The following is a 20,974-nucleotide window of genomic DNA, read 5'->3' as shown; positions in this document are numbered from 1 at the left end:
CGCAGCGCTCATTCTGTGGATGTATTCTGCGTCTGCGCATTAGTTGTTTCGCGCCCTGGCCTGCGTGTACGCCTGCGCAAAGTGGCAAATCGGAAAGGGCGGAGCTGGGCCACAGCGGTGCGCAGGCGCTAAGGCTACATCCGGTGTGGCCATCGGTTTCGCCAGGTGTTTGCGGAGGGCAGGTCGGAGGACCGAGTGTGTAGTCATGTCGGCGTCGGTAGTGTCCGTCATCTCGCGGTTCTTAGAAGAGTACTTGAGTTCCACTCCTCAGCGTCTGAAGTTGCTTGACGCGTACCTCCTGTACATACTGCTGACCGGGGCGCTGCAGTTCGGTTATTGCCTCCTCGTGGGGACCTTCCCCTTCAACTCTTTTCTCTCGGGCTTCATCTCTTGTGTGGGGAGCTTCATCCTAGCGGGTAATGATTCTATAAGTAATCTCAGTAATAATGTGTTTACTTTGGCGCACTGCTTTTATTCCCACAGCACTCTCTTTTGTATCAGCTCCCCGCCTCGTGACGTTATGAGAGGAGCTGCATTGCCCTCTTGTGAATGGGGAAATTGAGGCTCGGAAAAGTTACCACAAGCCTAATGCCAAACAGCCGCCTAGGAGCTGGAATTAAGTCTCTAGAAAAACCCTCTTCATGCTGCTTCTGAACTTGGTGATCCAGTACACTATGTTCCTATTGATCCAGGAAAACTCCATTTCAACTTTCACTTAGCTTTAACATATCTTTAAAGTTGGTAGACCTTTAAAATGGAAACCCAGCTCTGAAAGCATCTCTCTCAACTTGGCCTAATCACTCCTAACCGCCAGTGAAACATTGCAATGAACAGTGTAAGAAATATAAATACAGGTGGTTTGCTCATTGAATCAACCTTTACTTGACTTTGGCTTTTAGCTGCTTCTACTTATTTCTTGTGGATGAAACTGTTATTTCATTAGCCTGAACTCAGTTTTTATTCACATAGTTCTGTTTTAGCTTTTATTCTGATTCCCAGCATTTGATACCTTGTAGACAGTCATATTTAACAAGAGTTGACTGTCCCGTAAATTTTTGCCAAAATCTGACCTTTGTTGCCCAGTAGGAACTGTATGAATGCCAAGTTCAGGCTTGGCCCATGAGTGTTAGGCAGTCCACTTTATAGATGGCCATCAGATGGCCTTTCCAGTCCCTGGTATCGCCTTCTCTCTGACTTTGAGAACATGCCAGAATTAATTTTTTTTCCCACTGTGATTATTATCAGGCCATCAATTGCATTTTGAATCAAATACAAATACTGTGATAAAAAGCTTTGGAGGTGCATCAGGTTTATGTTCCTTGTTCTTAATGAGTGTACAGTTTAGGTGGGGCACAGACAAAATAGAGGATTAGAATTGTTAATTTATAGTGGTTCTCTGCTTATAGGTCTATAGAATGGCTTTTATACAAATGCTACTTCAGACTCAAACCAGAGATACTCTGCTTTCTCTCTCAAAACTTTAAGCCTGAAGACTTAATGACTTGTGCACTAGCTTGGTCTGGAGTTTGAGAGTTAATAGTCTGTTAGTTGGATGTTTCATTATGATTTTGAGTTTTGTCCTAGAGGACCAACACTAGGTTCTTTGTGGCAGCATCCTGGCTATCAGGAGTTCAAATGTTACCACCATCATATACCCCAGATGCATTACCCTTTTTGCTCCAGATTCCTGACCTATCCCATCTGCCCTCACCCTGCCCCCGACTTTTTGTGACTAGGATTTTTATTATCTAGGCTGGAGAAGGAATTTTGAGAACCTCCAGTGACTTTTGTTTGATGATTTTTGCCTTCCAGGTCTGCAGGAGTAGGAATAGGGTGGGGCCCAAGCTGATTAAAAAGAAAGTTTATTGCTGAAGTCTCCCTGGTTTCATAAGCCTCTTAAGGTTAAGAATGCTTCCTTAAGGCTATATGGAAGAGTGTGATTTACTGAAGAGTAGGTATGGACTACAGTTGTAGATTATTAATGTGATAAAACCAGAGCAAATTATTTTTATTTTTATTTTATTATCTTTAATGTTTATTTATTTATATGTTTTTTTTGGGGTGGCGGTGGGGAGAGAGAGACAGAGCATGAGCAGGGGAGAGGCAGAGAGAGAGGGAGACACAGAATCTGAAGCAGGCCCCAGAGTCTGAGATGTCAGCACAGAGCCTGATGCAGGGCTTGAAGCCATGAACTGCGAGATCGTGACCTGTGCTGAAGTTGGATGCTTAACCTACTGAGCCACCTAGGTGCCCCGGGAACAAATTCTTAAAGATGTTTATTTATTTTGAGAGTGAGAGTGGTGTCCATGTGAGATTGGAGACGGGCAGAGGGAGAGCGAGAGAGAATCCCAAGCAGGCTCTGTGAGATCATGATGTGAGCTGAATCAAGTTAGATACTTAACCAACTGAGCCTCCCAGGCACCCGAAAACCAGAAGATTTTTTGAGCAGATAATTTTTCCTGTTTTTGAAGCTATTGTATCTACAGTTGAGTTGGCAGACTCCCTACCCACCTCCCTAGTAAGAAGTCATAGCTTGTCTTTGAAGAGAATGTCTGTGAAAGGGCACTTTATTAGTGGAGTCAATATGGGGGATTGGGATTTCCAAAACTGTTAGATTACAGGTAATTGGGCCAGAGAAATGAAAGTTGCTTCAGGAAAAGAAAGCATTCATCACAGTTCATAGTTACCATCAAAGGGTATCATCTGCATTTCTTTTGACAGCGTTGCCCTTATTAAATGCCCTTACTACCTCTCTGCTCATTGTTAGCCCAGATCCTCAACAGGAGAGGTTTTAAAGTGTGTGTGTATGTTTAATATTTATTTTTTGAGAGAGGGGGACAAGGATCTGAAGCATGCTCCACACTGCATACAGTGAGCCCCAATGCGGTGCTCAAACTCAAAAACTGTGAGATCATGACTTGAGCTGAAGTCATGCTCAACTGACTGAGCTGCCCAGGTGCCCCTCAACAGGAGATACTTTAATGGGAAATTTGAAATTTGGAGTTTATCCTTTGTTGTGATTGTTGGGAAGGGAAGCCTTGTACCTGTTTATGGTGCTGGGTTGCTAATTTTCCTGTGGTTTCCTGTTGGAAGAGGAGGGAGGAGGCCATTTAGCTAGAGAATGGGATTGTAGGAGGTTATGTTGAAAGTTTAGGTAGTGCGGATGCTAGAGCTTTGAGTGCCAGCCCAAAGATTTTATTCTGTAGGTAATGGGAAAGCGTCTCAGGATTTAGATTTTATTTTATTTTACTTTATTTTATTTTTATTTATTTACTTAACTTATGCAATCTCTACACCCAGTGTGGGGCTTGAACTCAAAACCTGGAGACCTAGAGTTGCACGCTTTTCTGACTGAGCCAGCCAGGTGCCTCCCCCTCTACTCCCTGCTTTTTTTCTAAATTTGAGTAAGGGAGAGACTTACAATTGGTGTTAGCCTACAGTGATGAATTGGAGGGAAAACTTACTTTGTCTGGTTTCCTAATTTCTTTTTGGCAGCCTGTTTTGTTCCATTCCTTCTATATGTGTTAATTTAACATATGTTCTTTGGAAATTGATCAGTATATTTTTAACTAATATAGAATGCTATCATACTTTTTTTCTTTTTTCTTTCTTTTTTTTACTGTCACGTTTTTAAAAAACCTGGTGTTATTTGGTCTCAGTGAAAATAGTCTGTTTTCTTCTATTCCCTTATGGCTAGGAGACTTACCTGTGGTTTCAAGGAGCCAGAGGTAGAAAATTGCCATTGAGAAATCTTTTTTTTTTTTTTTTTGGATCAACAGTGTAAAGTATAGTAAGCTTGAAAAGACAGATTTCAAATTTCCTTAGCAGCTGACTGTTTATCTTATGGTTAGATATCTAGCTGAGGACATCTGTCCCTTTGTTAGAGTAACATTCCCGGGTTGGCAGCCCTTCTAGTTTCCTTTTTTACCCTAAGTGAAATCCCTCTTTCTACTCATTCAGAGTACTATTTAGGAGAGATAAGCAGAAAACATGAAGATTTTTAAAAATAAGTCTTTGATCTTGAAATCAGTTTTTAAGTCATTTTACAACTTTGATTTATTTTATTGTCTAATCCATATGAAACAGTTTTGGATTAAAAAAATAGTTCGTTTCTTCCAGTGTACAAATCCAAAAGCAGTTTGAATTTAAAGGGCAAGGAGGCCTAATCCAGAGTATTTATCTCATGGGAGCTATTGGGCCATGTGGACTGGGGTCCAGCATTTCTTTGGGAATTATCTGTCAGATTTATGGGCCCTAATATTATCTACCATAACTGCTATCCCAGAGATTGGAAGTTTGCTAACCTTGTGCCTGTTTCTAAATCTCTTTCATATCTGTAGCTAGCTCTCCATCCTCAGTGACCAAGGCTCTCAGTATCTCTTGTTTATTTAGTTTTTATTAAAAATTTTTTAATGTTTATTTTTATGAGAGGGAGGGACCGAGCATGAGCAGGGGAGGGGCAGAGATAGAGGGAGACACAGAATTTGAAGCAGGCTCCAGGCTCTGAGCTGTCAGCACAGAGCCTGATGCAAGGCTTGAACTCACGAACTGCGAGATCATTACCTGAGCCACAGTCGGATGCTTAACCGACTGAACCACCCAGGCACCCCTCAATATCCCTTATTTAGACCACTGTAATCTTCCTCACTTGTCTCCCAGCCTCTGGTCTCTCTCCCTCCAGTCTGTCTTCCACTTGTGTTTGTGGGCTCGATTTGACTTGCAAATCAGATCATTGCACTCCCTGCATAAAATTTATCAGTGTCCCAGTGAGAAATCAAAAACCTTAAAAAAATTTATTTGTTTGTTTGTTTTTGAGAGAGACAGAGACAGTGTGAGCAGGGGAAGGGCAGAGAGAGGAGACACAGAATCTGAAGCTGGCTCTAGGCTCTGAGCTGTCAGCATAGAGCCTGACATAGGACTCGAACTCATGAACCATGAGATCATGACCTGAGCTGAAGTTGAAAGTTTAACCAACTGAGCCACCCAGGTGCCCTTAAAAATCTTTTTCACGGCACCAAGCTCTTTCATGATCTGATCCCATCTATATCTCCAGTTTCACTTCTTGTTTCTGCTTCCTCTGTACTTCATACCCTAGCATTAGTTACTTGATATTCTCTGAACGTGCTGTGATGTCTCAAGCTATTTTACTTTTGCTTGACTGCCTGGGAAATTCCTTTGTTTCTTAGCTTAGCTCAAGTGCTGCTTCCCTTTGGAACCGTTCCCTGACTCCTCCAGCAGATTTTGGTCTTTTTTCTATATTCTTATTTCACGTGTGTGTGTGTGTGTGTGTGTGTGTGTGTGTGTGTGTGTGAGAGAGAGAAAGAGAGGGTGGGAGGTAGGTGTGGCACTTTGATACTGTGCAGTATATATTTGTGTGTCTGTCTTCACTCTGGAAGATGGGCCTCTTGAGGAAAGGGACTGTCTTTTCATCTGTTCATCTTCATTGCTTAACACTGTATATGTTAAATCGTGAGTGTGCCCGTAATAATTAAGTGGATACTAAACAGTTATGTGCCAGATTCTCTGCCATATACTGAGGATGAGCTGTGAGACCCACAGACATGGTCTCTGCTGTCCTAGAGTTTATAATCTAGTGGGAGATACAGACAAGTACCTGGATGGAGTGCTCTGATGGAGAAGTATGGTGAAAATAGGCACATGGGCACACATACAGGACCACTTACCCAGTGGTCCTATATTACTCCCTTAAATGTTTGCTTTTCCAAAATAATGCATCATAACTTCTCTCTTAACTCTCTTCTGTATATCCTCTTTTCCTTTATTCTCAGTTGATGATCTTGTTTTATTTACTTTTTTACTAAAAAGGTAGACAGGAATCCTTTCATCTTCCCAGCAAGGAATCCTAGCAGCACATCTGCACCTGTACCCTTACTCTTTGACTTCCCATGATAATGGTTGATGTGTCTCTTTCCTGTCCAATGCCAGCTCCTTCACTTGGGTAGTGTTCTCTTGTTCCCTCAGGGACTCAACTTCTGCAATCATCTTTTCATTCTGCATTATTATTTCTCTCTCAGCAGTTCTTCCTGCCCACGGGTCCTGTCCTCATGCTTTAATAAAATCACCTTTTTGCACCAAAAACAAAACAAAACAAAACAAAACACCCAACCCCTTCCCCCCTCCCCCCCCCCCAAAAAAAGCCTCTCTCTCTACTGGATCATTTCCATCATATATGCAGACTCTAATATTATCCAATTAAGGGCAGCCTGGGTGGCTCAGTCAGTTAAGCATCCGACTGTTGATTTTGACTCAGCTTATGATCTTACAGTTTGTGGGTTTGAGCTCCACATCGGGCTCTGCACTGATGGCATGGAGCCTGCTTGGAATTCTCTCCCTCTCTTTATCCCTTCCCCTGCTCACACGCTCACATTCTCTCTCTCTCCCAAGAATAAACAAATAAAAAAAAAATTTGGCCCCAGAAACCCCTCCAGCTGCCATTCCATTTCTTCCCCATCATCACAGAATGCCTTGATAGAATAGTTGCTGTTTCTTTCTCACTTTCCGTTCATTCCTTACCCCACTCTTGAGGTGGTCTATTCCACCGCTCAGTGAAACTGCTTGCTATCTTGCCAAACTTAATGGCCATCTATTTCACTTTGCCTGAATGCGCAACAACATTTAGTATTTAACATGGTTGGCTGCTGCCTCCTGTTGGAAGTACTTTCTTCTTGAAGCTTTTATAGCACTACACTCTCCTGGTTGTTCCTTCTCACCTCATTGGTTTTCCCTTCCTACTGTTTGTGCTAGGTACTTCTCTGTCTGAGGACATGATGCTAGATACCTCCTGTTCTCCAGTTTCTTTCCGTAGGTGAGTTTAATGTCTATATAACTACAATTTACCACATTGATGTTTTTAGTTCTGACCCATTCCCTGCATTCCAAATTAGTAAATCCTCTTGCCTCATCTTCACGTGATGTCTGGTCTGAAACTCCAAATTGAACCTTTCCTTGTTTTATTTTCTTCATAGCACATAATCACTACCTGATATTTCCTTGTTTATTTGCTTACTTATTATATGTTTCTATTAGAGTGTAAGTTTCTTGGGAGCCAGACTCTTGTCTGTCTTGTTCTGTGCCATGTTCCCGGCACCTGGGGTGATGCATGGCACATAATAGGTGCTCAGTAAATAATTTGCTGGATGAATGAACATTTAAGGAGATAGATTGAATTAGGACTGCTTAAATGAAGTTGTCTGCCTTAGGAGGTAGTAAATTTCCATCTTTGGAAGTGCTTAGGGAGAGACTGAATGATCATTTGTGGAGGAGCTTTTTGAACAGATTTTCTTTGCCATGTTTGTATCCCAGTGCTTATGAGGGATAGGACACCCCTATCAGTAACACAGGTTCTGGAAGGTTTGTAATTCCTTACCTAGGGATGGCTTATCAGGTTCTAGTAGTGGTGAGTATACTTTGGAAAACTTCCCAGGTGATCATGCACCTTCCGCCAGTATGCCCCCCCCCCCCCTTCTTGGGCATTTTATGTATCAGATGGGTATTTGCCTTTATAACTCCAAGGTCCTTTCTGTCTCCATGGAACTCTGATTCTTACGTTGTCAATAAAATAAGGTGGCTTACTGTGATTGTAGTAATGAAAACGCATCAATTCATTACCTTACCCACCTTCACAGGGAGCTTCTCTTTTGTCCCATATTTTCTGAAACAGAACTCTGTCCCCACCCTCCATCTCTAGAGCCACTGTTACTAGTTTGATATCTATTTCTCCATATTTTTTCCCAGGTTCCAACTAACCGAAATGAGAAAATATCTTTTTCTTAAGAGAAATGGAGAATGGAATAATTTTTTGGCTTTTTTTTTTCTTTCACTTAATATATCTTGGTTGTCTTTACTGTCAGGATATAGAGAATTTATCTCTCTTTTTTGAAATAATTGCATAGGATTTCGTTGTATGTCTGTAGTGTAATTTATTGAAATAATCCCCTTGATGACATTTGGACTGTTTTCACTTTTTTTTCCAACTTTATGAACATGCTGTTAGAAATTCTTTGTTCTGCTAGACAAATTCCTTATTCAAAAAGTAAAAACATTTAAAATTTTAATGGATATTGCCAACTCTCCCAAATGGTTGAACCAGTCTGTACTCTCCACAGCGGGATTTTAATTGGTTGCCCTTGCTTCAGTCAGTGTCCTTCATATTTTGAAGAGTCCAGGTGCTTGAAAAGATCAGTAGTGTTTCACAGTATTTACATGTTTAAGCATAATGAAAACTGTTGCCATGGTAATGGCCTCTGGAGAACTAATCTGGTAGTTTTCTGATCTTTGGGTTAGATCTCAGTTCATTTCGTTTTCTTGGTTGGTGATGTAAGGGCTGTTAGCCTGAAGCAAATTTAGATTTTCTTAAGTAGTGTAATTATTTAACACAGGCATAAAGATATTTTGGAAAAGTGTACTCGTAGAGCTTCCATTTCATGTCAAATGGTGACTGTGGCTAATGTATCAGGTTGGCATCTTCAAGGATCTAGAGTGTGGCAGTGGAGAGTTCTCTGTCAACGTTATATAGTTTAGATCTCTTGCCTTTTTTTGAGACAAGCAGCTGCTAGAACTTTAATATCAAAGATGATAACTATGAGGTCCTCATGGATAAGCATCTTCTATTTATGGTCTGTGCTATCCAATATTATGCACATTTTATTAGAAAATAATTCACAGTTTGGGGTGCCTGGGTGGCTCAGTCGATTAAGCATCCGACTCTTGATTTTGGCTCAGGTCATGATCTTGCAGTTTTATGGGCTTGAGCCCTGCATAGGTCTCTGTGTACTGACCGTGTGGAGTCTGCTTGGGATTCTCTCTCTCCCTCTCTCTCTCTGCCCCTCCCCTGCTCATACATGCACTCTCTTTCTCAAAATAAATAAATGAGCTAAAAAAAAAAATTCACAGTTTTATAACTTTTTGTCATTCAGCCCGGCCTCTTTGTTACTGCCTCACCTACACCCCAATCGAGGTGTAATTATAAATTTAAGTCAGGAGATAGGAGAGTTCTGAAGATATGTTAGTAATATATATCTTTTTCTGAGTGAGCTTTTGGTTTTTAACCTGAAACATCATATTTTTTTCTTTTAACTTAAACATGAACATAAAACTGAGTTGTACCATCATGAATTCTTAAATTCACCTGTCTGGCCGGCACCCAGAGCAGAACATTACCAGCACCTAGAGCCCTCCTTGCACCTTCCCAGTCATTCCTCTTCCTGTGAAAGAGGCTTATATGGTTTATGTTTTCGTGGATTGGTTTGCCTCCTGTTAAACTGTATATAGATGGGATCATACAGCATGGGTTTTTTGGTGTCTGGATTGTGTTGCTTAACATATTTGTGGGAGGTCTTCATGTTGTGAAGTTCTTTTTCACTGCTGCATGGTACTTTATTGTGTGCATATGCCATAGTTTATCCATTTGCCTGTTGAGAGACATTTAGTTTGTTTCTCGTTTGGGGCTGTCCTGGGTATCATTCCTGTATGTGCCTTTGGATGCACTTATGCATCATTTCTGTTAGAATTACTGGGACGTAGAGTATGGGTGTGTTCATTAGCAGTCATATTTGTGTTTTTTTCTAGATAATCATTTTCATGTTTTGCTTCTTGTGCAGTTTGCCTCAGGATACAGATCAACCCACAGAACAAAGCGGATTTCCAAGGCATCTCCCCAGAACGAGCTTTTGCTGATTTTCTCTTTGCCAGCACCATCCTGCACCTTGTCGTAATGAACTTCGTTGGCTGAATTACTCCCATTTACTTAATTGAGGAGTAGGAGGCTAGAAGAATGTAAGTAGTGATCATAGCCCTTGTGCCATAATGTTGATTTTAGGCATGGAAGTTGAGTGTGGCTGGTTTTGATTATAGTTGCCTGGTTTCCCATATTGCTGATAAGACATTTGCAGAATTTTCTATTGGAATGCAAAGCATTAATCTGATCGTGAGTCTTCAGTGCTGTCTCTCTTGGTCATTGCCTTCTCTTCTCACTGTTTTGCAAATCATTAAGATAACAGAAAGTAAGACTTTGCCTGTAGCTAATACCTAAGTTTCTGCATCAGTAACTTCATGAAAATAATGGAAATCTTGGAAGAGACATAAATTGTAGGTTCTGCCTAGAGATTTGCTCTATAATTTTTTTCTTTGATCTCAGGTAACTTTTAAATGCTGGGCCATTGTTCCCCTAGTAGAGTGCTCACATCTGGTAGACATCCAGTATATGCTGAATGAAGGACTGTGGCCATTTGCTAATAATGTGTGCTAAAGTGGAAATAAATGGGGAAATTGGATTAGCTTGGGGGAAGACTTTAAAATATATGATGAGATGTCATTTGGTTCGTTTGCCATTTTCCCTTTATTAGCGTAGAACTCCTTTTTCTCTAAACTCTGATGTAGAATCTCAGTATATAAAACAGCAATGGAGCTGGAGTTGTTTTGATTGACAGAATTGAAAAGCCCTCTCTGCTTGGCCTTTCTTCCTCCCAAGCAGAATCCTAAATCTCTAAGAAGCACATGAGTGGTTTCCAAACTGTGTGTTGACACTGTTATTTTATATATGAGAAAACAGAGGCCTTCTGTGGCCACACAGCTAGGTGGTTGCAGAGTGGTGCCTTCCCTAGTGGTGCTCTTGGCCCAGTGCTCCTCTAGTACCGTACCTGGCTTACGATGAGTGAATGCGCTCTTTTCTTTGCCTTTCCATCATAACATTTAGTGTTGCTATTGGGTGGTAGGAAAAAAAAGAACCTTAGGAAATGTTATCCTTTTTGGGGGAAAAATATCCTAGGACTAGCCTATGTCACTAAGAAATCTGTCATGTTTGTACTAATCAGCAGTATAACACAAGAGTTAGTGACTGTGTCCAAAGTGTATGCAATAATGCGACAAGGACTGTACATTAACTTCTGGCATGAATGAATCAGTTGCTTACAGTGTTCCATGGATTCTTTTTGTTATTGATAACTGCTTCAAAAACAGTTCTGTTAATTCAGGTAAGGTTTCATTTTTGGTAGTGGTAAGTTGACAGAAATTGTTTATTTCAGTGAAAAAGTTTGAGAAGTACTTCTTTCTACTATTCTGATACAGTTTAACTCTTTGGAAACCTGATCAGGGCTTGAGTTGTCCCCCTCCCTCCCCTTACCACACCTTCTATGTGGCAGTCAGTGCCTTGTTACTGGGAATACAAACAAAAGTAAAATGTGGCTCTTAACTTTTCTAGTAGAGGAGAAGGCCTATAAACATAGCAGTTAAAATTCAGCATAGTTAGAGCCACACCAAAGATCTGAACAAAGTACTGTGGGAGTCCAGAGAAGGGAGCTATATGCCATTTGGGAGCAGAGGCAGCAGACAAAGTATCTGAGGATGATAACTCTTTGAGTACAGCTAAAAAAACCAAACCACCAACATTGACCTTATACTTGCAAACCTCATGAGTGACTCTTGGGCTCTCTGATAGTAACCTTGCTGGGAAAGTCATAAGTGTTTTGACTGATTTGCTTTAGATTACTAAAATTATTTTTTCTAGAGGAGTCATGTGTATGATTAGGAAGGGAACAGAGCAAACAATTCAAGGGTGTTCTTTAGGCTCAGGGAGATACCAAATCATGGAAAATGATTTCCTATGGCCGACGTGATTGGAAGAGGACTCTGCTGCAGAGAGCTTAGTATTTCAAAATTATGACAAAAACAGACAAAAAAGCAGGCTCAGCAGGAATTGCATACTGCAGACCATATTAACAACGTAGGGCCACTTGTTCAACTGGGAATTAATGGGCCCAAGGTAGAGCAAAATCTTCCATTCCCAGATTACAGTGGTAAATCATTCTGTAGAGAGTATGCTCATTGAAAAATCCTTTTTTCAGACATTGCCCAAAAGATTTTTCACAGAGATCATTTGTTTGACACAGGTTATACTCTCCTACTTTTAAACCTGTATCTATTTTCCCTTTTTATGTGCTTCTTTTTATTTTAGCTTTTTTTTATTTTTAAAAAGTTTATTTTTGAGAGAGAGAGCAAGCAGGGAAGGGGCTGAGAGAGAGGGAGACACAGAATCTGAAGCAGACTCCAGGCTCTGAGCTGTCAGTACAGACCCTGACGTGGGACTAGAACCCACAAACTGTAAGATCATGACCTGAGCTGAAGTTGGATGCTTAACCGACTGAGCCACTCAGATGCCCCTAACTCTTTTTTTAAGTTTATTATTTATTTTGAGAGAAAGCAGGGGAAGGGACAGAGACAGAGGGAGAAAGATGCTTTCAGTGCAGAGCCTGACATGGGGCTTGAACTCATGAACTGTGAGATCCTGACCTGAGCCAAAATCAAGAGCTGGATGCTTAACCAACTGAGCCGCCTAGGCACCCCTTCCCTTTTTATGTGTAGTGTGCCAAAACACTTTTAAAATATTTTCCAAGTAAGTTCTCAATATTTGTACCAACTCAGAAGGTAGAACAAAACAGATTGAACATTCTCTATACTTGCCAAGTACATTGAGGGTTGGGTATAAAAAGAATAAACATCTATAGTGTACGCTCTTGCATGAATTTGAGGATGACATTTAAAACTAGCAGCTACTCTGAAAAAAGGCAGATCAGAAGAAAATGGCATTGAGTTGAAAAAATAAATATTCAAGAAGTAACTAAATTAACATACAGATAGAGCTCACCATAGGTCAGGATTTAAGTGCTTCTTGTTCTGTGTCTTTTATTTATTTTTTATTTTTTAAAAGTTTATTTATTTATTTTGGGAGAGAGTTCGAGCAGGGGAGAGAGGCAGAGAGGGAGAATTCTGCGGGGCTTAATCCCACAAACCACAAGATCATGACCTGAGCCGAAATCAAGAGTTGGACACTTAACTGATTGAGCCACCCAGGCACCCATGTCTTACTTTAATTTTAAAATAACCTCATGAGGGGGGCACTTGGGTGGCTCAGTCAGTTGAGCATTTGACTTGGGCTCAGGTCATGATCTCAGGGTTCGTGGGTTTGACTCCCTGCATTGGGTTCTGTGCGAATAGCTCAGAGCCCGGAGCCTGCTTCAGATTGTTTCTTTCTCTCTGCCTCTCCCCTGCTCATTCTCTCTCTCTCTCTCTCTCTCTCTCTCTCTCTGTCTCTCTCTCTCTCTCTGTCTCTCTCTCTCAAAAATAAATAAAACATTAAAAAAAAAAAGCCTGATAATCCACAGTGACTTCAAAAAAGTTTTCTTATACCCCATTTTTGCTTGTTTGTTTACTATAGAGTATTTGGCAATTGCAGAGTTAAAGAAGTGTGTTTAAAAAGTCAGCTATGGGGGCGCCTGGGTGGCTCAGTCAGTTAAGTGTCCATCTTTGGCTCAGGTCATCATCTCGCGGTCTGTGAGTTCGAGCCCTGCATCAGGCTCTGTGCTAACAGCTCAGAGCCTGGAGCCTGCTTCGGTTTACGTGTCTCCCTCTCTCTCTGCCCCATCCCCTGCTCACGCTTTGTCTCTCTCCATCTCTCAAAAATGAATAAACGTTAAGATTAAAAAAGAAAATCAGTTATTTATCACTGTGCTTTCCTTATTATTTTCTTTGCTTTTATTATAACAAGTTTAAAAAATACAGAAAAGTAGAAAGAATAACCTAGCCAATCGATGCTGGGAATTAAGATTTTGAACAGATTAGGGGTGCCTGGGTGTCTCAGTCAGTTAAGTGTCCAATTTTGGCTCAGGTCATGATCTCTTGGTTCGTGGGTTCAAGCCCCGCATCAGAGCCTGGAGCCTGCTTCAGATTCTGTGTCTCCCTCTGTCTCTGCCCCTCCCCTGCTCGCACTCTGTCTCTGTCTCTCAAAAATAAATAAACATTAAAAAAAAAAAGATTTTGAACAGATTAGACATTGTAGATTCAGCTGAAGTTCCCTTCCCTCTGCTGGAAGACCTGAGCTTCATGACAATTTCATTCAGCTAGGACTAAGGTAAAACCTAGATCTATTAACACAGCCTTTTCCAACCTTTAGCCAGCCTATGTGGTCTCCCGAAAACCCATCCTGTGCCACTCAGTTGGCAGTACTGGTTATATAGTTGGCTAAAGTTTATTTATTTTGAGAGAGAGAAAGAGAAAGAGAGAATCCCAAGCACGCTGCACACTGTCAGCGCAGAGCTCGATACGGGTCTCAAACTCATGAACCGTGAGATCATGACGGAGCTGAAGTCTGACGCTTGACCACATGAACCACCCAGACACCCCTTACTTTATTTTTAGGCAAACTCCACACCCAACGTGAGGCTCAAACTCAGTGACCCCAGAGATCAAGAGTCGCATGTTCTCGGGGCGCCTGGGTGGCGCAGTCGGTTAAGCGTCCGACTTCAGCCAGGTCACGATCTCGCGGTCCGTGAGTTCGAGCCCCGCGTCGGGCTCTGGGCTGATGGCTCGGAGCCTGGAGCCTGTTTCCGATTCTGTGTCTCCCTCTCTCTCTGCCCCTCCCCCATTCATGCTCTGTCTCTCTCTGTCCCAAAAATAAATAAACATTGACAAAAAAAAAAATTAAAAAAAAAAAAAAAAAAAAAAAAAGTCGCATGTTCTACTGACTGAGCCAGCCAGGCATACCACTCATGATAGTTTTTAGATGATCCTAAAAATGAAAATGCAAAAGTAAAAAATGCTCCTAGTGACCTTCGGAGTTGCTGATTAGTGTCTGGCACTTAGGTGGCTGTAAATTCATTTTGGATGAATTTATGACACAGTTCAGTAGATTTGAATATTTTAAAATTTACATACTATCTGTAAGTATTTCCTGTTTGTTTCTTTACGTCTGTGAAGTTCTTTTCAAAATTTGTCAGCTTCTCTGAGGTGTTCTGAAGGGAAATTAAGAAGAGGGACACAGCTCCATTGGATCACAGTTCGGGAAGGGAAGTTCCTGATGACAGGGTCCCTGGATCTGAGGGAATGTGAACTGGGCACAAGGGACAAACCTGAGCTTGGAAATGTGCTCAGCCCCTGGGGAGGTTGTTTGCAAAATGCTCCAATGCTCATGCTAAAATCTTATTAGTGTTGCTTTGTTTTTATAATAGAGACCATTCTCCCACAGATCTTTAAAAATTCATGGTGTTTAATCCTGGCTGGAACAAGGGGACTAACTGAGCTGGGCAGAACAGAATTCTGACAAGCCGTGCTATTTACAAACAATTGCTATTGGCTTTTTGAATTTATCAGGGGAGCACAGTAATCCCCTATTCTCTGTGGGGGATGTGTTCCAAGCCCCCCAGTGGATGCCTGAAACCACCAATAGCTCTGAACCCTATGTATACTATTGTTTTTCCTATATACATATACCTGTGGTAAAGTTCAGTTCATCAGTTAGGCCCAGTAAGAGGTTAACAACAGTTACGAATCACAAAATAGGACCATTATATACTGGAATTAAAATGTTGTGACTATATTCTCTCTCAGAACATCTTACTGTTCTGTATTCACCCTGCTTGCGATGATGGGAGATGATAAAATGCCTATGTGATGAGATGGAGTGAGGTGAATGATGTAGGTGTTGTGACCTAGTATTAGGGTACTATTGACCTGACAGTACTTTAGAAGGAGGGTCATCTGCTTCCCCTGTGATGGACTGCAGTAACTATGGAAAGGGAAACCTTGAATAAGGGGGTACTCCTGCGTAGTGTCCTAGAAAATTTCCTCTGGACGGGAATCTAAATATTCTTTAGGCTCTACTGCCACCTAGTGGGTCGTACATTTCCTGCCGAGAATGTACTACTACAAAGCAAAAGTTGAGTTGGGTGGGGGCTGGGTGGGGGTGGGGAACACTGATACCTTTGTGATAAAATCTAGTTTTTTTCCAGTCACAGGAGGGCAGCAGAGGTCCAAGTGGGCTTACATGCTAGGTGGGGGTTGCTTTACATTCTGACCACTGGTGGGCAGTGTGGAGTTAGGCTCCAAAGGTCATGCAACTTTAATGTGGCTTAGGGATTTTGTTATCCAGGGAAGACCTCAAGTGCACAGAGACCCAGAGATTTTCCCTTTATTTCCTTTTCTTGTCAGTTGAAGAGCACCTTTTTGGTTCATTCTAGACCTGTTTTTGTTCCCAACATGACCTCCACTGGTAATAATCTTTAAGTTTTTTGAACGGGGCGGGGGGGGGGGGAGGTGAGGGGGGGCGCTGTTCAGTTTTTATTTCATTTTCTCTTTGACACTTCCTCTTATTGAATTAGAGCTAGCTACCAAGTAAGTTCTCAAAAAAGGAACTATTCTAAATTTGTAGACTGTGTTTTGAGCTAAGCACACAGTATAATCTTTTTTTTTCCAGCCCCCTTTTTTCACCAGATGGAGGGGGAGATTCTGTACCCATTATTAAGGCCCTAAATCTGCTTATTTTATTTACTAAAAAACACTAGTTAACGACTAATTGGTGATTGAACTCTGTTTTGTATTTGGTCTGTTTAAAACTCTCAATAAAAAAAATATATTAAGTAGAGTTGTGTTTATGAAGTTCATTGCTGCCCTAACTCCTTACTCCATCCTTTCAGCTTGGATAATTCCTACCCAAGTTGTATAGGAGTCTTTTCTGGGGCCCATTGTGCATACCTGTAGTGCTGCATTTAGCCAGTAGTTATGAAACTGTTCATTTGCTTTCCTGTCTCTCCCACTGAACTCTTAAATTCCCTGAAGGACCTCAGGGCTTAGCATGAGGGGAACAGTCACTGTGCATGTTTGTTGAATGAGTGTATGAATAAATAAACCCTTTCAACTGTAAGAAAATGCTATAAAAATAGCTAAATCATTAGTTACATGGATGCTAAGACATGGAAAGTGCTGTGGAAGAAAGAAGCCAAGGAAACAATTTGTTTGAAGGACTGTAGGGTAGAACACAAGCATGAGACTAGAAACTGGAAGGCCTGCATTGTAGAGTTTGCTCTATTAACTAGTTGATTGGACAAATAAGCTTGTTTCTGAGGCCCAGTTTCCCTATGCACATCATCTGGATGTTCATCACTCTCTTGCAGCTGCTATAGCCTGTGATTATTAGAATTCATGATAGTTCCCAGTGTATTTCAGGGAGATTGTGCTGTTTGTGTGGATCCTCATTTGAGCTTTGCTTTTTTTTCTTCAGTTGCTTTTTATCCGTGTTACCAGATTTCCATCATCCATCCACAAGAGGTAGAAAGTTAGTGTCAGTATATACAACAAAATGCACAATGTTTGCATAAGACCTTCTACAAAATTAGGTAACATTTGGAAATGTTTTACGGTTATCATATTATCAGGCTTGTGGGACTCACATATACTCTTAGACACATTAACCCATGTGATCCTGTTGCCTCTTCCTGCAATGAGGTTGATGAATGATAGTATTCCTATTTTACACATGAGGTAATTAAACCTTAGTGAAATTTAATTTTTAAAAAGTAATCTCTACACCTAATGTGAGACTGGAACTCATGACCCCAGGATCTGGAGTCCCATGCTTCACCAACTGAGCCAGCCAAGTGCCCCCCAACCTTGGTGAATTTTAAATTAACTTGTCCAGGCCCTGGAACTGTTAAGTGACTGAGTGGCAACTTGATAACAGATACTTGACTCTAAACTTTCATATTCCTTCTTCTCTATTTTGTTCAGAGACTTTTGGATGACGAATTACATCTTCTTGTTAAAAGGTTTTCATTAAAAATGTTAAGCTTCTTTTTTTTCAATGAGAAAGCTTAGGAGAGATAAGAAAAGATGAAGGTAGGCTCTCTAAAATATTTCTGCTGGGCGCCTGGCCACCCATGTTGAGTGTAGAGATTACTTAAAATTAATAAATAAAATATTTCTACAAAGTTGGTCATCTTGGGTCCAGAAGACATGCTAGAGAAGGCAGATCAGGAGACCTTACTATCCAGAGGGGATGACCTTGGTGCAGTGCCCTCTAGTAGAACTCTGCAACGTGGAAATAGTTCTAAGTCTGTACCATCTGGTATGGTAGCCACTAGCCATGTGTTGTTAATGAACATTTGAAATGTGCCTGACTGAGGCACTGATTTTTACATTTTATTTAATTTTAACTAAGTTTAAATAGCCACGTATGGCTGGTGGCTTCAGTGTTAAAGACAGCACGGCCCTGGAAAAATCTATTAAACTCCCAGTACCTACTGCTTTCCTCATCTATGAAATGAGAGGATCAGACTGCTTGATCTGTAAAGCCCCTCTCATTTTTAGAAACACATGATTTGTGCCTTCTGAGATTGTAGTGATTCACATTGAGCTCGGAACCTAGAATTTCTGCAGAATGGCCTTTATTCACATTTTCTTTAATTTCACTGTTAATTGGGTGACCGGGATCCAGGATGAGATGGGTTTGAAGGAAAATCAGTATTTGAGCCTATCTGCTCAGTGCTAGTGTCTGAATAGAGATGCTGCTGGAGAAGAATACGGATTCCAAATGGAAATGACCCTGTCTGGCATTATCTTTTGTGTCTATACAGAGAATAATTATTTTTAACTTTGTGTTGTGCCTGGCTTTCTTTTAAGGTGATTAGAGCAGACTGATCAGATGGCACTGTCTTTTCTGCATGGGTGACATAGACTGAAGAAGTCATGCTAATTTTTCTCAGTAGGTGCCTTCCATTTTGCATGTCTTGATACTATGGGAAGAAATTTGATTAGTTTCCTGAAATCTTCATCCCCTGGTTAGCAGTTGAAGCCATTCTTCTGAGCTGTTGAATAGTCCAGTTTTGTTAACATTTCAAAGAATCCTAGCTCCTCTGCTTTTAGAATACTATCTGGTAAATGTAGTTTTGTCTTAAAAGAAGGAAGCAGATCTTTGTTAAGTAGAATTTTCTGAAAACCACTATCATGAGACTTAGGTCCTGAGTCATTTTTGCCTTCTAGATGGACCAGCCTTCGTGTCTTAGATTTGTTTGACTGTTTTAATACCATAGAAGCTTAAAACTTGACTTTTGTACTAAACTAGGATTTCTTTTATAATTCTGTCTCAAGGCTCCTCACTCAAATGATCCTATGTTCTAGTCTGCTCTCACCTGGGCCATTAGAACTGATGCATTCATAATTCATAGTCTGTGGCCAGAGTGTTTTTTTTTTTTTTTAATTAATTAATTATTTTTTTGAGAGGGAGAGAACACGAGCAGGGAAGGGGCAGAGAGAGAGAGAGGGGAACAGAGGATCCCAAGCAGGCTCTGCTGACAGCAGAGAGCCCGACGTAGGGCTCAAACCCACCAACTGTGAAATCCAACTGACCTGAGCTGAAGTTGGATGCTTAACTGACTGAGCCACCCAGACATCCTGAGAGAGTTTTTGCTTTAAGAAATTTGATGGAGTGGGGCACCTGGCTGGCTCAGTTTGTAGAGCATGTGACTCTTGATCTTGTGGTTGTGAGTTTGAGCCCCACATTGGGTGTAGACATTACTTAAAATTTTTTAAAAAAAGGAAGTTTGGTGGAGTGAATAGGTGAGTTTTAACAGGTCTGTTTGTTCACTGTGAACACTTTTCCCTGGTTTTTTTTTTTTGCTCTTTTATGCATTTCTCACAATTCTATTGATATAAGAATGTTCTACAGTTCTGTATCATGTCTCTAAGTACCATTGTTACTGACATAAAAGCACTCTGGCTAGAAGTCTAATATCTTTCTATTAAGCTCTGATGCTAGAATCTCCAGGTCACCTTAACCGGTATGCAAAATAAGGTGATGCCCTTTTACCTGCCAGGATGGCTCAGCTCTTCTGAAAGGTAGTGTTTTCAAGCCCTTTTCAAGTCGTGGCAGCCAAAGAGGATTGCAGAATTTTAATGGCACACTGCAGGAGAAATGGCTACTGACGGCTCAGTGTGTTGGAGCCCCTAAATCTAAGGGGCCACTTTCTGGCTGCACCCTTAGCGCAGCACATGAGACGCTATGGGAACCCATCTCACAGCTTACAGCTCGCATCTCAAGTGACTAGCAGTAGGGCGGCTGCTTCTCTTGGAGTTATCCTCCACCTTCTTGCCAAAAATAACCTTATCTGTCAGTGCAAATTATTTCTTCTCTTTCCGTGTTAAATTTGAGATTGGGAGTTTTTCTCTTTTTCTTTGGGAGTTTTTCTTTTACTTTTCTTTTACTCCCTGTTCTTCCAGCTGAAATGTAGTGCTTTGTAGGCTTTCTAGATCCAGAAAAGCCCTGGAGGCTCAATTGCAACCCCTTCCCCCCCCCCCCCCCCAAAGAGTTTGTGAGCCAGAGAGGTCAGAGTGACTTCTGTTAAATCACGTAGCTTATTAATTCTAGAGCGGAGTTGAAACCCACGCCTGCAACTCTTAGTAAGTTTTGCCTTGGTGTGCTTGGGATTCAGATTTGAACATTCCTTTTTATGGATATCTCTGTAAAATGTTCTGTGAAGAATATTTGCTTTATTCTGGTTCTTCTGGCCTGGCTTAAATGCCATCCAGAATTTGGGAACCCCATAGTTGTCTTTTTCTTTGTGGGTTTAGAATTTTGTTGGAAGGATTTGGGGCCCTGTCTTGTAGTGTTTTAAGACATTTTTAAAAACCTTGGATATCTCTCTTACCTTTCTGCTTCTCTCTTTTAGGTTCACTTTTTGCTTTCCCCTGGATAAGAGCTTTTGAGATGGCAACTTGGACACGTGGATTTTCTTCCGATTTATACTTCCTACCGACTCTGATTTGGAATGTAGGTGGAGACCCCAGAGAAGTTCCCTTGCTTCTGTGTTAGAGCAGTTTTGTAATGAGCATTTATGAAGATGGCATCTACTTTCCATTAAGTGGGACCTCCTTTTTGCCTTTCAAATTAATAAACTCCATGCCACTCCTTCCTCTGCCTGTGGCTTTTTTTTTTTTTTTTTAATTTTTCTTCTTTACTGGTATTAAAATCCTTCTTTCCCTTCAGTCCTCTGCAGAGCTCTTTAGGAGTTGATAACTTGCAAATGTGAATCTGCTTCCTTGTTTTCATTAAGTATATCTGAAGTTAATGACAAAAGGCAGTGCTGAGGACCCTGGGAAATGACAGTCCTTTGTCTTTTCCCTGAGGCTGGTA

The 20,974-nt window shown here is 41.1% G+C and overlaps 1 protein-coding gene across 2 annotated transcripts; it reads left to right on the top strand.

The window, feature by feature from the left end:
- Positions 1-133: 133 nt before the first annotated feature.
- Positions 134-20,753, top strand: DAD1 (defender against cell death 1). Of its 2 annotated transcripts, XM_030318668.1 has the most exons (3): positions 134-416; positions 9,621-9,795; positions 20,511-20,600. In XM_030318668.1, exons 1-2 carry the CDS (start codon positions 206-208, stop codon positions 9,749-9,751), a joined length of 342 nt encoding a protein of 113 aa, XP_030174528.1. In that variant the 5' UTR covers positions 134-205; the 3' UTR covers positions 9,752-9,795; positions 20,511-20,600. The 2 variants fall into 2 exon arrangements, with proteins under 2 accessions (XP_030174528.1, XP_030174527.1); XM_030318667.1 differs by lacking the exon at positions 9,621-9,795 and having other exon boundaries at positions 20,511-20,753.
- Positions 20,754-20,974: the final 221 nt, after the last annotated feature.

Source organism: Lynx canadensis, chromosome B3, assembly GCF_007474595.2.
Source record: "Lynx canadensis isolate LIC74 chromosome B3, mLynCan4.pri.v2, whole genome shotgun sequence".
Taxonomy (NCBI): Eukaryota; Metazoa; Chordata; class Mammalia; order Carnivora; family Felidae; genus Lynx; species Lynx canadensis.
This window is presented reverse-complemented; position numbering and strand designations above follow the sequence as displayed.

Bases quoted from the DNA above. Each gene is read 5' to 3' on its own strand.
- DAD1 (XM_030318667.1), top strand. From the start codon at position 206: ATGTCGGCGTCGGTAGTGTCCGTCATCTCGCGGTTCTTAGAAGAGTAC. The intron at 417-20,510 runs GTAATGATTCTA...TCTCTCTTTTAG, and splicing joins GGGGAGCTTCATCCTAGCGG to GTTCACTTTTTGCTTTCCCC.